The sequence below is a fragment of the Delphinapterus leucas genome, chromosome 2, assembly GCF_059928025.1.
Source record: "Delphinapterus leucas isolate spDelLeu-1000000601 "Yukka" chromosome 2, BTC_Dleu_Yukka2, whole genome shotgun sequence".
NCBI classification, from domain to species: domain Eukaryota; kingdom Metazoa; phylum Chordata; class Mammalia; order Artiodactyla; family Monodontidae; genus Delphinapterus; species Delphinapterus leucas.
The window spans coordinates 72,491,674-72,508,396 of NC_143130.1; the positions used below are offsets into that span (position 1 = coordinate 72,491,674).

The 16,723-nt window shown below is 42.6% G+C and overlaps 1 protein-coding gene across 3 annotated transcripts in view; it reads right to left on the minus strand.

Annotated features, from left to right (window-relative positions):
- The window catches only part of HACD3 (3-hydroxyacyl-CoA dehydratase 3), a 32,818-nt gene extending 16,700 nt beyond the window's left edge, over window positions 1–16,118 (minus strand). For 2 of the 3 annotated variants that reach the window (XM_089907101.1, XM_089907100.1), the window contains exons 1-5: window positions 15,836–16,118; window positions 5,310–5,352; window positions 3,346–3,419; window positions 2,247–2,411; window positions 596–647 (exon numbers count right to left, since the gene is read on the minus strand). In XM_089907101.1, coding sequence (XP_089763227.1) covers window positions 596–647; window positions 2,247–2,411; window positions 3,346–3,419; window positions 5,310–5,352; window positions 15,836–15,922 — 421 coding nt within the window. In that variant the 5' untranslated portion in view covers window positions 15,923–16,118. The remainder of the gene's footprint in view (window positions 1–595; window positions 648–2,246; window positions 2,412–3,345; window positions 3,420–5,309; window positions 5,353–15,835) is intronic. The other variant, XM_022579809.3, reaches the window with a different exon arrangement.
- Window positions 16,119–16,723: the final 605 nt, after the last annotated feature.

Consider the following 16,723-nt stretch of genomic DNA (forward strand, 5'->3'; position numbering starts at 1 on the left):
TGATGGAGTCACTGTCTCCACAACTCAAGGGCCTAGTGCAATGCTTTCCATACGCCACAAATGTAAGATAGCTGCTGAATTTAATCTACGATACCCAGACGATAATACACTTACAGAGCTGCTTGCTTGGGCAGAAACAGAAATAGAACTGGATTTTTAAAAGGTTAATGAACAGCAGGACTATACAGAATACTTTCCATCTTTAAGGTTGACAACCACAGCCATTACGATCTCAGTTGGGACAAAAACACCAGGCTGGAAGAAGTGCAATCATGGACTTATGCAATAATCTCCACACCTCTACAGGAATTGCTGCCACCTAGCACCCACCTATTAGGCCAGTCCAGGAGACTGAGTTTCTTCCATTCTGCTTTACTAACCCTGGTGTACTCAGATGGTGTTAGGCCCCCAACAGAAGGAAAACCTTAAAAGTAAGACTTCTGATGTGGGTGCGCACAGCTTAAGCACTGGACATTAAGGATTTCTCATAAACTCCCCTACACAATGCGAGCACTCCTGTCACATCACACTCATCTATACCCCCATCTCTGTCACAAGTTAACTGGCAACTACCACAACAGCAGGGGCAACTTACTTTCAGGGGAGCCTTGGCTTTCAATTCTGAGTTTATTTAGGCGTTCTTCTTCCTAGAATTCAGACAGAAGTTTTCCAAGAACACAAGTTAGACTACAGTATAGCACAGGGAACTACATTCAATATCCTGTGATAAACCATAATGGAAAAGAATATGAAAAAGAATGTGTATATATGTATAGCTGAGTCACTTTACTATATAGCAGTAATTAACACAACATTGTATTTCAACTATACTTCAATAAAAAATAAATTAAAAAAAAAAGAACACAAGTTAGAATTCCCAGATGCTTGCAGAAGTCCACATGCTGGATAAGTGATCTGGCTCCCTCAAAGCCACCTCCTTGCTTCCTTGGGGAAAATGTCCTAGCTCATGGTGCCAAAAAGCCTGACTCCTGACTGGGTAGCACTAGTATCACAGAATGCCCATCCAATGCTCACAGAATTAAACCAATCAGCTGGCTTCCAAACTACAAAGTGGGCAGCCTTAAAATCCTGGAGCTGGAAAAGACATCCAGAAAATTTGTTATGGCTGGGGAAACAAAATAGAAATTTAAGGTGGGAAATAGATTGCTATTTTATTTTTAAGACCTCTATAATATAATTTTCCAGAAGCTAAAATCACGTCTCCAACATCAGTGTGAACTTACACTAGGTTAATATAGATATAGATAGATATATATGGAAATATTTATAGATAAGTGTATATGCATGGGCTAGTATACACACATAGATTTCCTTGTTCTATCAGCTGAGAGGGCCTAAAAGCAATGACACCCCAGAGACAATGAGCGCACCTAGCACCCAGATCTTGGTTTCCACTACCATTCTCCAATAAAAAAGAACAGAGCAGGGAATATACGAGATAAACCTGGCGTAGCTTATAGTGCCAGAAATTAAGGATTCATTTCTTTAGGAAAAAAAAAAAAAAAAAAGGCCCATGATGATGGAGCTGTGTCAAAGGGACACAAGAGCCAACTGCAAGAGCTTCCAGCGGCCAAAGCTAGAACAATTTGAGCAACAAAATAAATAACATAGTATTGGATTATAACCCAAACCATAAAACAAATATTCATGAGTCCATACTGATATAAATGACTGAAGAAATAAATGAGAGAGAACAGAAAAATCTCCCATGCAGAAGAATTCCAAATAAAGTATACAGACACTCCACCCTAAGAATGGGAAGTATAACTCCTGACTCCTTAAGCGTGGACTATGCATAGTGACTTCCCTCCAAGGAGAACAGTAAAGGAAGGAGAGGAGTAACATTACAGTGGAGAAACCCTACAGTGGAGAAACCTGCCAAAAATTACCTCAGCCAGATGATCAAGATTAATATCAACAATGATAGGTCATATTGATAGTACATATTCTTGATATGACATGATAAGAATGGCACTTTACCTCTGTGCGCTTCCTCCCCAAAACCCATCGCCCTACGCTGATCATGAGAAAAACGTCAAACAAATCCCAACTGAGGGACAGTCTACAAAATACATGACCAGTACTTCTATAAAACCACATCTCCAGATCTTTCAGGGAATTTATAACTTTGTCCTTAGTCTATCAGATTCTGATAGATATCTGAGGTGGCCCAAATAACTTGGGTTCCTCATGACTTCTGTCTAGATCCTACGGTCCTTACTGACCTTGGCTCTGAGCTCCATTTCAGCATCAGACTCGTCCAGCCAACGATCAAAGTCAGGGGCCAAAAACAGTGGGCGCTTCTCCTGCTTGGTGAGTCTCTCCCACCACTGGCTCACCTTCTTCTGTACCGTGATGTTCACCTGCCTCTGGGTCAGTTTGTAAACCAGCTAGGAGAGAAAGCAAGAACGTGAGAATGCCCTCCCACATCCCCCGCTCCTTCCCCTGTAACTGTACAAACCACTGTGGCCATACAGAGAAGCTGCACTGTATACTTACTCCCCTTCCTTCTTTGTTCCTAAAAGTCCTGAAGCAAAAAAAACAACTAGACCAAGGCTGGTACAAGGAAGAACTGGTAAAAACAGCCAAGTCTTTCCCTGGTTCCCCCCATGAAGGACACAGGAGGAAAGCAAGATAAGAAAGGCAGATAGTTCTTGGTTATCCGAGCAGAAACTGGCATGAACGTCCTCCCAGATCTACATCACGCAAGGCACTACATCCAATCACCTTCTCAAGTGCACCATTACCTTCCAAATTTTCCTCCCATGAAGATGACTCAATTCAAATGGTCAATGGTTTCTGGCACTGTTTTAGAAAGGCCTGCCTCAAGGCCAGAACTGTACTGTATCAGTTACAACTTTTTCACAGGGAGTCTTTCACTACAGAGTCTTCTCAACTAAACTCAAATTCTTAGGGGCTGTTCCAGCTCATTATTCTTCTATGTGGCCTCTCCCTTTGCCTCCAAAGCAAGCCCCAGACAGATTCTCTACCCCTTAAACCACTGCTGACTATTAAGAATCTCAGAGCTGGAAAGAACCATAGAGATCACTTAACCCAATCCTTCACGTAACACATGAGGAAACTGAAACTCAAAGAAGTGAGGAGAATTATTCACGCCACTAATAAATGGCAGAGCCCAGATCCGACTCAGGTTCTCCAACTTTCCTCTTCCTCTGAAGCTAAAACCTGGGCTCTATTCCAAACAAAAGTATATTCTACTTTGGTTTATCTTCTTCTTCCCCACAATCTTTGCTCCCCATTTCACAAAACTACGAGTATTTATTTCTTAAAATGGACAGGGAAGTGAGGAAGGAAAGAACATACCTCTGGCTTCACAAGGTCTAAGAACTCCAGGTGAAATTCATAAACATTGTCTCCTTTGGCACCATGCCCCTGAGCTATAAAGAAAGAAATGTGGGTTACTGTGGACTTGTGCAGAGCAAGGCCATTCAAATGTTAGCTTAGTGCAGTTCTTTCAGGGGTATGCAAATATTAATGGGTCCTGCAAATGAGTGGGGGCTTGTGAGCAGAGCTACTCAACAGCTAGATAAGCTAAATCCTGGACAAAAGTTTATCTCCTTATGTCTTTCTGGTGAGCAGTTCCAGAGTATTTACTTAATCTTCGAATGCGGCCTCAGTGATGCCCAGTACAAATAACAGGCAGGAAAAAGAACACAGAAAGCAAAGCCAAAGGTAACACATAGATATAAATTTAACTTTCACATTTACTTTGGCTCTGAATCCACAGCAGAGAAAAATCAAGTAGGTGTATTATCTTGACTGTGGTTAAGGAAAGCCACAGGATACATAGAAATGCTGGACTGTCTCAAAGAAAGCTGTAAATTTAACACCTTCCAACCAGGGGCAGATGATGGAGCAGCTGACTGTTCCTTTAGCACATCCCAAATGGAACAAAAAAGAAAAATAACATTTTCTCAGCTCATTCCTGAGAGGACAAACGGAAGTCGGAGGAAAGTCCTCAGGGTGACCATCATGCCATCCCTGTGCCTTGACATGGCTCCTTTCCCCAAAGCAAGCAGGTGCTGTGCCTAGGAGCCAGTGACGGTGGGACATCCCTGTCCTCTAACTCTCTCACTTGGTTCCCTCCTGCGATTATCTTTCTTCATCTGGCCATATGTGGTATGACTTGCCTAATACGTGCTACAGGTGGCTATCGTTCTCTAAGACCGTGAATTCCTTAAGGTAGGACAGTCTATAAGCTTCACGTGTGGCAAGATACACTTTTATCCTTTTATTCCTTTTATCCTTTTATTCCCCCTCAAAATCTGAGCTGCTACCACCATTGCTCTCACCTGGAAAAGGAGATTCAAAAGCCAGGTTATGCTTTCAGGCAAGTATATTAAGGTAGATGGAGTCTCATGTAAAGCAGAAACTCTTCAATCTCCCATAATCGCAGTCACGTACTAATGACATTCCAAGGAACCAGAACAGAGAGAGAGCAGGGAGAATCCCACCCTATTATCACTGTTACCCTACTGGGTAACAATGAATCCAGACCTACCCTCTTAGGCACAGCAGAAAATTTGCTGGTGAACTGAGGAGGAAGGAGACGGAGGCAGATTCACAGAATCAAAGACTGTCAAGAGCTGGAAAGCTTTTAGATGTCATCGAGAGTGCAGTGCTTATTAAACTGGTCTGTACATATATCAGGGAGCCACAAAGTCTCATTAAGAAATTTTCTATTTGGGGGGTTTTGTTATAATATTTTTAAAAAGAGGCATATTCTGGGTCATCTAGATGGCTACCTTATAATCAAGTACTACCACAGGAGTTCAGTGTTTGCAACTGTGTTCACAGCTGCAATGGAGCTACATATCACTTAGAGTGACCATATTTAATCCATAACACGTATCTTAATCTAGGGTCTATGGCCCTGGAGGATCCTGTGGACGTGTGTTCAGGTGTCCATGGATCCTCAAGTTTGAGAAACACTGATTATAACCCAATACCCTCATTTTATAGGTCCAGAGAAGTGAATAAGTTGTCCGAGGTGGTCGCAGATTTAGAGCTAGAAGATATAAATCTATTTTCTAGCCCATGATACCTTTTCTCTATAGCTACTGCCTCTCCCAGGGGAAAACAGGATATTAAACAAATTATTGACTTTTCTAATCATACATCTCAAAACATTCTAGCTTATCCCACAAGTATCAGAGTGGTGAGCATCAACAGAAAGTGAATAAAATAAACAGATAAAAATAAAAAGCAACCACCACTATGTCTCTTTAACTGTGTAGAGGACTGAGAACATTTGCCCGGATACTGACCTTTGAAATGCAGCACATTTTCAGTGATGCTGATGGCAGGATTCTGTAGAAAGAGACCAAGGATGCAAGAAGGGCATTTTAATGAGAAAAATGGAATTAAAACCAGGGGCTTACTTCCCTCCATCCATCTGCCTCCTTGGGCACTCGACCTCCTGCCCTGTGCTCCCCCCAGAGAATATATTTGGTCATTTATCCACATCTCTGTGCAGGGTTTCTCTATGTCTATCTGTACCCATCTGAGATTGCAGGCTCCTGCAAGAAGGACCCTAAACTGCTCTGCTGTACAGAACAATCAGATACTGAGTCAGTCCATTCTGCTCATGGTAAATGGTACATGGTGCCGTGTGAGGTGCTACGGAGGGATACACAGATCTCTAAGACTCAGTCCCTCAGCTGCAGAGGCAGAGAATCTAGTAGAACAGATGAGTCATTTACTGTGAGAAGAAACGATATAGTATCAAGTAACATATGCTCAAGACCAAAAGAGTAGTAAAAAGCAGTTAAGTGTTACAGTCATTAAGAAGAGAGCACAATGGGAATAGAAGGGCTGGGGAGAGCCTCACCAAGGAGTGAGACCCATGCTGCAACATGAAAAATAAATTAATTCCTACAGGTTAAGGCAAGGGCTGCGGATTACAGGCGGTTGGATGAAAATGAAACATGCAGTGCCTCAGCCTCAGGCTCCACACTCTTAACCCCTATCCAAACCAAGACCAGAAGAGATGGAAATTCTCCAAATTGTTCATTTATTCCCAGAAGTCGCGACATGCCTTTTAGCAGCATAATTTAAAGTGAAACAACTGAACTCTTTTTTCAGTGGATGAGAAACAGTTTATCTCCTAACTCCCAGCTCAAAATTATAAGCAAGAAGCAGCCTGTTTCCAGTGCCATAGCTAGTTCATTTATTTTTCTCTGGTAGGCTCCACTGGCTGTGTTCCATCATGCATCAAAGGAAACCAACAAGACAGACAGAAGGTGAAGGCGGGGGTTTATACTAAAAGGCAGTGGGAGCCTAGATGCTCTATTCATAGTCAAGAGCATTAGGAAAAGGGGGAGCATGAAGGCTGGGTTGGGGGAGCATTTGAGCCAAGCTTTAGGTTAAGAACTTCCCAGGTGACAGTACAGACTTCAGGCTGAGAAGCTTACCCAAAGGGGCTAACAATCTAGATGATATTCTCTGTGCCAGGAAGATGGAATTACGGAACCTCATCAGAACAGGCTACACTTTCAGGGGCATGGTTCCTCTATAAGGGAAACAGGGTTTTGGTATGAATATTATCATGAAAGCTAGAGTTCTGGCAAGTCTTGGTGGTACACTTCCTACCTAGGTCACTTCTTGCCCCACTCTGTGTTCCCCATATCTTAAATCACTTGGAAGGAAAAAAGGAGTTTGGGGCGCCCAGTTTATTCTCCTCAGACACAGATGTGTGAAACCAAGGTTTAAGCATCGAGCCATAGCACAGGGCCTGGATTTCACTAAGCATTCTATGAGCCAGATTTCAGATGCTAACTCCTACCCAGCAGCACACTGGGCATGTCAGGTCCAGCTTCTCCAAAGGTGGTAATAGTTAAGTAATACATTTCACTGAAAAAAAAGAAAGAAAGAAAGAAATAATACCAGGAGATTCCTTTTCCTCTTTGCCCACTTTCCCGCAATGGTAACATTTTACAAAACTATAGTATAATATCACAATCAGGATATTGACATTGATACAGTCAACCTATCTTGTTCGAATTTTCCCAGTTTGACTTGTATTCATTTGTGTCTGTGTGTGTAAATTCTATACAATTTTATTACATGTATACATTCGTCTACTCAACATCACAGTCAAGATACTGAACAGTTCCAGATCCCTTATGGTGCCCTTTTATAACCACACCCACCTCCTGCCCCCCTCTCTCAGCCCCCAAACTGGTCTTCTTTATTTCTTTTTGACTATCATTATGGACTTGTGGATTTCCTTTTTAATCCGCTCTGCCAAAATCCAATATTATTCTTATTCTTTTTGGTGTTCAAATTTTTACAAATTTGGTCACAAGTTGTCAAAAATTTGAAATTCCTTCAAACCAGCTCCTGTATTATTCTGATATGACCTTGTAGCCTTTGAGGATGTTGTACTTTCTCTGGCACAGACCTGGAATAATTGGCCGTTTCTTCAAGGGGCCTCATAGTTCCTCTACTATGGAATGGTAATTTAGAAGCCATGATCTAGGGACATTGAGGTATACTCAGTGCTCATCTTCAGTGTCTAGCTAGGACTTTAAAAAATCATGTTGTCATAACAAAATGCCCAATTCAAAATTATGGGACTTCCCTGGCGGTCCAGCGGTTAAGACTCCGTGCTTCCAACGCCAGGGACACAGGTTCGATCCCTGGTCGGAGAACTAAGATCCCACATGCCGCATGGTGTAGCCAAAAAAAAAAAAAAAGTTTACATTATAGGGCTTCTCCTTATCTTCTGTTATTTAATATTTGTATTTCCTTATGGTGAATATCTTGGTTCCTAATAACATTAACACACTTACTTCTTTGATCCTAAAGGTTTCAGAATTACATCAATATTTTTACTAACAAAAAACCTATAAAGTACAATATTTATTTGCAGTTCTTTTTGTCCTTAGAGTATATCTACTAAAGAACCAGAGTACTGTGTTCAAATGTTACTTGTACTAAGTTATTTATCTGTATGGTTATGTTATCAATTTGATATATAGTTAGGTCCTTTTGATTGTATTTAATTTCAAGATTTTTCATTTTATCCTTTTTTATTGAATTTTAGTTTTAATATGTAAAACATTTACATCATTCAAAAGTCAAACTTTACAGACAGGTATCTTCAGAAGTCCTATTTCCAAACCCATCCCCCTCCACCACATTCCCACTCACCACCCGTACATAACCACTTCAGGGGCACCTGGTTTATCTTTCCTCTGTGTGTGTATATGTTTGGGAAAATAAGTAAATATATTCAGACATTCTTATTTCCCCTTCTTTCTACACAAAAGATAGCACAGAATATACATTCTTAGGCACCTTGCTTTTTTCACCTAAATCAATCCTTACCAGTTCATAGAGATCTCACTCCTCCTCCCTTTTTTTTTTTTCACTCATTCTTTTTGGGTGTATATGACAGTACACATTCTCTTTAATCCCCTTTTTGGATCCAAATTCTACTTATACTTAAAAACACAGCTCAAGGTCCACATCCTTGGCCACAGTGATCTATTCTCTGAACTCCAAGACCACTGATTTCTTTGCTCATCCCTTCCCTCCACCAAGAAAAACTTCTTTAAAAGTTATCTATAATTGGGTGGTGGCACAGTGGTTGAAGAGTCCACCTGCCGATGCAGGGGACACGGGTGCGTGCCCCAGTCCAGGAAGATCCCACATGCTGCGGAGCAGCTGGGCCCATGAGCCATGACCGCTGAGCCTGAGCGTCCGGAGCCTGTGCTCCGCAACGGGAGAGGCCACAACAGTGAGAGGCCCGGGTACCGCAAAAAAAAAAAATTTATCTACAATCATCTGTTCTTCCCTACCACAAATACTCTGAAATCTACTCTGATCTAGCCTCCATCCACACCACTCCACTGAAACTATTATTACCAAGATCATCAATAACCTCCACATTGCCAAATCCAATAGACACACAATCTCGTCTTATTCAACCTCTAAGCAGCACTGGACAGAGCGGACCACACCCCACTGAAATATCCCTCTTTCCTGGCTTCGAGGACACTACAGGACACTGCATTGGATTTAATGCCTCATAGGCTACTCCTTCTCAATCTCCTCTGCTGGTGCTTTCTGCTCGGCTCAACTTCTAAATGTTTAAGTGTCTCAGGACGCAGTCCTGGGCTGCTTCTCATCTCTATCAGTTTTGGGGGGTTTTTTTGTTTTTATTTAGGCTGCACTGGGTCTTAGTTGCAGCATGCAGGATCTTCATTGTGGCATGTGGACTCTTTGTTGCAGCATGCAGACTTCTTAGCTGCGGCATGCATGCGGTATCTAGTTCCCTGACCAGGGATCGAACCCAGGCCCCCTGCATTTGGAGCACAGAGTCTAACCCACTGGACCACCAGGGAAGTCCCTCTCTATCAGTTTTTAATATCTATAAGTTTTCTGATATAAACTGGCATCTTGGGCCAAACTGAACCCACAATATTTTATATGGCCTACAGAGAATATTTTTTATTAATTTTAATTCACCACAAAGTACTTTGCACCTTGGAATTTTGCAGTAGCTGTTCCCTCTCCCTATAATATTCAGTCCCCATAATTTTGCACGGCTTCTTAACATTTAGATCTCTGCTCAAATGTCACCTCCTCCAAGAGACCTTCCCTGACTACCCAATCTGAAATAGTTCTCGTGATTCCTTCTCATATTTTTTTTCTTGCTTTACTTTCTTCATAACATTCATGGTTATCTGAAACTATGTGATGAATTTATCTGCTTCTATTGCCAGTCTTCCTCCACTGCCACCGCCACTCAGTATATAAACTTCATGAGAGCAGGGACCTTGTCTGCCGTGCTCATGCCCAAGTCCCAGAGTCTAGAAGACTACCAAGCACACAGTAAGCATTTATATATTTGTTGAATAAGTATAAAACTATGAGGTTTTTTCATTTTAAAAAAATCTGGATTTTCAGCTTCTTCTTCAAAAATTAGAAGAATTAGATGCCAACCTCAGATCTGCATTCTTGAATGACAATAGCTACCCCCTTAATATGAGCCCTATCCTCTCCAGTTAGCCACTTTCCTCACCCAGCTCATTTCACTAACATTCACTGAACACTCACTATATGCCAATTATTTTTCAAAGTATTCCACATTACTATCACACACACATACAAAAACCCTATAAAATAGGTACTATTTACACAACAATTTTACATACAAAGAAACGAAGGTTTACAGAGATTATGCACCTAGTTTAGATTACAAAATCAGCAAGGGGCAAAACCAAGATTCAAACCAAGGCAAACAGCCCCAGGCTCCTAACCATGACATGTTTTGGGCATTGATTTGGTAATCTCCGATCCATACTCTCTTCCTGGTGATCTCATCCTGCCTCAGGGGTTTTAAATACTAAAACTTACTAACTGACAACTCCAAAATGAAATTAGTATCTCATTAATTCTAAAATGTACATTTTTCTCACATTTAATATCTCTAAAATCAGGATACTTATTAAAATTGACAGCAGCACCTTACACTTGCTTTGGCAAAGTAGCAACCATGACATGGTTGTCACTGTCTAGCATATGGGAGCTTGGCTGTTATTCCAGATGGCATGACTACACAGCTGCAACTCAATATTTCAGTCAAACCACTTAAAAGCCATTTAAGGAAGTAGTATGACTCCTGGTTTGTGTCTCAAGAATGTGCCAGCATCAAAACTTATAAATAGGTATGGATGGCTTGAACAAAAAATGAGATAACAGTAGAGAATTCTTTCAGAAATGCTGCATTTAGTGCGCTTAATGACACAGAGGATGATACTATATGGAAAAACATGGACAGTGACATCTCTGAGTAGAAATGTGATTCAGAAGACTGGATTCTGGGACTTGACCGGTGGTCCAGTGGGTAAGACTCTGAGCTCCCAACGCAGGGGGCCCAGGTTTGATCCCTGGCTGGGGAACTAGATACCGCATGCATGCCACAACTAAGAAGTCCGCATGCCACAACTAAAGATCCCACATGCCGCAACGAAGATCCTGCATGCCACAACTAAGACCTGGCACAACCAAAATAAACATTAAAAAAAAAGAGTGGATTCTGAAGTATGAAGATGGTTTAGAACACCTCCACCAATTTTTCTGCTTATATTTTCATATTTCTGTGTACAAGAGTGAGATTATACAGATAAAATGATAGATTTTATTATTTTTTCTAATTTATTTATTTATTTTTGGCTGCGTTGGGTCTTTGTTGCTGCGCACAGGCTTTCTCTAATTGCAGCAAGCAGGGGCTACTCTTCATTGCGGTGCACGGGCTTCTCATTGAGGTGGCTTCTCTTGTTGCGGAGCACGGGCTCTAGGTGCGCGGGCTTCAGTAGTTATGGTGCACGGGCTTAGCTACTCCACGGCATGTGAGATCTTCCTGGCCCAGGACTTAAGCCCATGTCCCCTGCATTGGCAGGCGGATTCTTAACCACTGCACCACCAGGGAAGCCCAACCACTATTCTAGAATTGGAGTTTATCATTCCCACTGTATTTCTTTACTCATGTACAATATGTTGGGTATTCATTACAATATAAACTTTTATTTTACATGTTACATAAATGGTTTCATATATATAATATGAATATATATAATTCTTCAACTTGCTTTTTTTTTTTTTTCCGTTTGCGGTATGCGGGCCTCTCACTGTTGTGGCCTCTCCCTTTGCGGAGCACAGGCTCCGGACGCGCAGGCTCAGCGGCCATGGCTCACGGCCCCAGCCGCTCCGTGGCATGTGGGATCTTCCCGGACCGGGGCACGAACCCGTGTCCCCTGCATCGGCAGGCGGACTCTCAACCACTGCGCCACCAGGGAAGCCCCTTGCTTTTTATTTGATATATTTCTAAACTTTATCCATAGATACAGCTGGTTCTGTTTCATTTATTTTAGCTGTTGTACAGTGTGCTGTTGTATAAATATACCACAGTTTATCCATTCTCCTGTTGATAAGTACTGAGGTTGTTTTCAATTTTTTTTTTTGCCGTAATGAACATACTGTCTCCTTGGGCACATAAGGAAGAGCTCAGTAATATGTGCCACAAATATCTGCCTCAAGCTTGTCTTAAATCTGTCATCTTTTTTTTTAGGGTTTATGTTTTTGTGTCTTGTTTAACACATTCTTCCCTGTTCCAGTATCATAAAGACAGTCTCCTATATTTTCTTTTAGTAGTTTTGCTTTATGCATTTAGTTCATTAGCCCACCTGAAATTGACTTTTGTGTACGGCATAAGGCAAGATCTTACTTTATCTTTTTGCCATTTAGATTACCAATTGTCCCACTACAATCTCCTGAATGGTTCATCCTTTCCCCTATTAATTTGCAAAGCCACCACTGTTGTTCAATAAGTTTTCATATATGGATAAATCTGCTAACAGCCTCTATTCTGTTCTATTGCTCTTTGTGCTTCTCTCTCATCTAAGGTTTAGTATCACAATAATAATCCCTTACACTTGAATAGCACACTAGAATTCACAAAGCACTTTCAAATCCATTATCCAATTTAAGCCTCAAAACAATCCTGTGAATTAGGTGTTATTATTCACATATATTTGCATGAAAAGACACAGGCTCATAAAGGTTAGGTGAATAATCCACGGACACCAGATATTAAGTGGAAGAGCAAGGACCCAATCTCATGCCTTCAGTTACCACTCTTTCCACCAGACTCTCTATTAGGTAAGGTCAAGAACAGTATCTTTCAAACAGCTCCCAAACAGAGCTATGCACACTGCCCTCATATAACTGAAACAAACAAAAACCTTGATAAATGAACAAATGCTTTAACAACTATGGTTGTTGACACAAATCTGTCCTTCATGCTTATCCTGAAAACAAACTCTAATTCTGAAAGTAACCCTGCCCTAGCCCCACTGTCTGCAGCTCCAAAGACAGAGTAGAGATGTGAAAACCTGATGGTTCTCTGTGTCTCAGAAAGGGAAAGGAGCAGGGCTGATGCCCCCAAACCGGAATTCAGCATCAAAACTCATTTACACATATGCTTCAAAGAGCAGGGGAGGATAGAGAGCTGTCCAACAACCCAGTACCTAGCTTAAGGTGAGACAAAAGTAGGTGCTCCACAAACGGTTTTCATTAAACAAGTAAACGAATTGCTTCATCCCAAGCCAGAATCACCAGTTTCATAGGCCCTGCAGAGAACAATTAATTGGGAAATTTTTTAAAAGGAGCAGCTCCTGACATTCAAAACCTGGCCTGGCACTCCCAGCTAGAACACTTTATTCTGTTATTTATTGGACATAAACAATCTCACAGAATACCTTGATAAAATGAGACAAAGGCCATTTCATAATTTTGTGTAAGCACAGATAAAAACATGGCCACAATGCCACCCACAAAATACGAGACACCCTTCCTCTCTTGGCCAAAGTAAGTGACTGCCACTTCTCTACCAATTAGTTTTATTCTTGTTCTGGTCTCTCTTTCCTATATATAAGATTTATTCAGATACCCAACCATAGAATTGCCCGCTTTCTGACAGCATCTAATCTAAAGTGAATCCTTGCTTCCTTAGTCTGTCCCCCAATCACCAAAGTCCAAATTCTATAATCAATTTTGAGCAAACCCATGGAGTATGCTCTCCCTTACTGATATGAGCAATAAACACAACTTGTTTAACTAGAGGTGTGTTCCTGGAACTCTTTGGCTGTAGGGCATTGACACGTACAACAAGTTGGACAATCTGAAAGTCTATGCCGTCCTCTTTCTGGCAAGTTCTCCCAGTCTCAGTTTGACAAGAATACTTCACCTTATTTCTGGAAGTCACCTCTAACTAACGAAAAGAGAGGTACCAAATTCCTTTAACACCAGGGACCTGGTCCAGTATTCAACTCCAACTCTACAAATAAACGTACTCATGCACAAAACTTTTTGTTAGTATATAATATGCTTCCTCCTAGATAGAATGCCATTGGAAAGCTGAGTCTGTCTGACTCATTTTTATAAATCTGTAGTATTTCACACATGGTAGGGGGTTTCTTTTATGAATGGTATTAACATGTTACCTTAAAACTAATGGTAGTTGAAATGGATGCCTCAGAATTACAGATGGGAAATCCGAGAAAAACCAAAAACTCAATTGGGGAAAAAGATTTATTTTTTCCCAAAGAATAAAAAAAGGATTTCTCTCTCCAAAAGAAAATTCCATTTTTCCCTCCACTGTTACATTTCTTTAACTATAATATATTCCAATCACATACTTTTATGTTTTAAAATATACCAAATATGATTAACTACTTTTATGTTTTAAAATATACCAAATATGATTAACATATGTGTTCATGTTTCTTAACTAAAAGGTTTAGATCTTTCAGGAAAAATTTAAGTATGATGCATTCTTTCATTTGCCCAACTAATTTCCATTTTTTTCCACCAACACCACCCCACTTCCCCTAAAAACATCTTTTCTGTTTGTAGCTTCAAAAGTATCCCAGAATATTACATCCTTATTACAACTAGAGAGGGCCTGAGTTTATTTAATTGGTCTACACAATGTTTAACTGAATACTTAAGAGAGATTGCCATGACACAAGTTCTGTACTTTTCTTATTGACTGATGTTAGAATCCTCTCTAGAAGGACACTTTGATCCCCATCTACAAAGATTTTGTTTGTTTTTTCCTTTTTTATTAAAACACCATGGAGCAGAGTAGAGGGACACAGCAAAGAACATTTATACATCCTCTGACGCAAAAGTGTAATGCAGCCTGGTTTAACACATTAAATGACACAGGCTATTTAAAGGCATTCTGGTCAGTATTGTCTTAAGTTTCAATAGGAAAACAAGTTTATATTCCAGAAGAAAAGATTAAATTCAACAAATTCAAGTCCACACTCAAAGAGCACCTACACCTTTCAAGACGGTATACCAGATGGGCTGACAGATCCCAACATAAACGCCTGACTCCGAGGCAGAGAGAGTTAAGGGGCGTGAAGGAGGTTACAAAGTGCCATAAATGTCAAGGAGAGTAGGGAGTAAGAATGTAGAAAGAACATTCCAGACTGAAAACTCCAGTTCCTCAAAAACGGGAATCCTGGATGGTTTGGACCAAGACAAAGGGGTACACAGGTCCTGAGAGCTCCACCATTTAGGAGGCCTCAGCTTGTTCTCATGAGGGCCAATGAGATCAAGCATAAATACTCAACATAACTTAATTTTGTAGTTATCTATGCAACTCAGCAAACCTGAGCTCACAGTCTTCAGAACAGGGTGGGGGGGAAATCACTTCTTCGGGGTCTTATGGACTTTAGAACTAAAATTAACAAGAATTACTTCCATCACTTAATGGTTGGGAGGTGGGTGTGACCCCTCCAATGCAGCGGCGGGCCTCGTGAAGGTCCGAGGGGACCCGCTAGACCTCTCAGGCCAGCGATAGACGTCCAGCCACGGCCCGGCAAGCCACTGTCACACTGCACCCCGGACCCAAAGACATCCCACGCCTCGAAGAGCTTCGGCAAACACGAACTCCGACGGCCAGGCCTTCAGGGCCAGGCTCGGGCTCCATCAGGCCGCAGACTGCGAACAAAGAGGAGGCCCGGAGTAGCCTCCGAGGCCCGCGCGGGGCTCACGCAGCACCCGAGGTACCTGAAGCCTTCAGGGGGTCGCGCCCAGGGTCTGCCTCCATGTGGGCCAGCTTTTGCTCGGGCCTGGACGCCGAGAGCGCACCGAGTCCTGGATCCCGTTGGCGCGCTACTGGCTCGCCGGTACGCACCCGGACAAAGGGGACTGGGGTCCCAGCGGTTCCCAGGAGCCGAGACCCGCGCACGTCCCGCCGCCCTGCCTTTACCTGCACGTCACTCAGCTCCACGCGCAGATACAGCTCGCGGTGCCGCTGAGCCCAGTAGACGTGCGGCGTCAGCACCTGATTCTCCATGACCACACTGCCCAGGGCGCGGGGAGACTAGGCTCGCTGCCTCAGGCAGGTCGTGCGCGGCTGGAGCTGGCCGAACACAGGCCGCAAGACCACCTCCCTCCGGAGTGCCTGCAGCCCGCAGCCTCTATACGACCCACGCTCGCGGGACGCGCCTGCGCAGTGGCGAGCAGGGGAGGCAGCGGCGCGGGCTCCGGGCTTCAGGAAGAGCCGGGTGGGGGCGGGGCGGGGCGGGGCGGAGCGGGAGGGGGCGGGCCCAGGAGCGTGTGACGCCCCGGCTTGCTGCTGCCGCCTCCGGAGTCGACAGGTGCTGTGCAGTTACCTCTCTTCTGGAGGACGGTTAAAAATAAACGTAAAAATTAAAAAACGCTGGAGACTGATGAGGAACCGATCAGCATGGAGAACGGGCTTGGATTGGTGTATCTGGAAGGTTCCTCCCATTTGTCATTCATTAATTCAACATTTACTGAGCGCCTGCTGTGTGCCCGGGCTTCAAAGCTAAGCACCGGAGCTTCAGGAGTAAGACACAGCACCTGCCGTCCTGGAACCCGTAGTCTATTAAAAGACGCAAACAATTACAGACATAATAAGGATGATGATGGTTATAGGGGAAGCGGTGTGGGAGAGAGTGGAAGAGTGTTCTAAGAGGGGAGAGTAAGCGTAAAGGCCAGAGATTTCCAGCGCTATTCCATAGAACTTCATACGATGATGGAAATACTCCATTCTGCGCTGTCCATGACGGTAGCCACTAGCCATGTGGGGCTTCTGAGTACGTGAAATGTGGCTAAAGAAACTGAGAAGCTG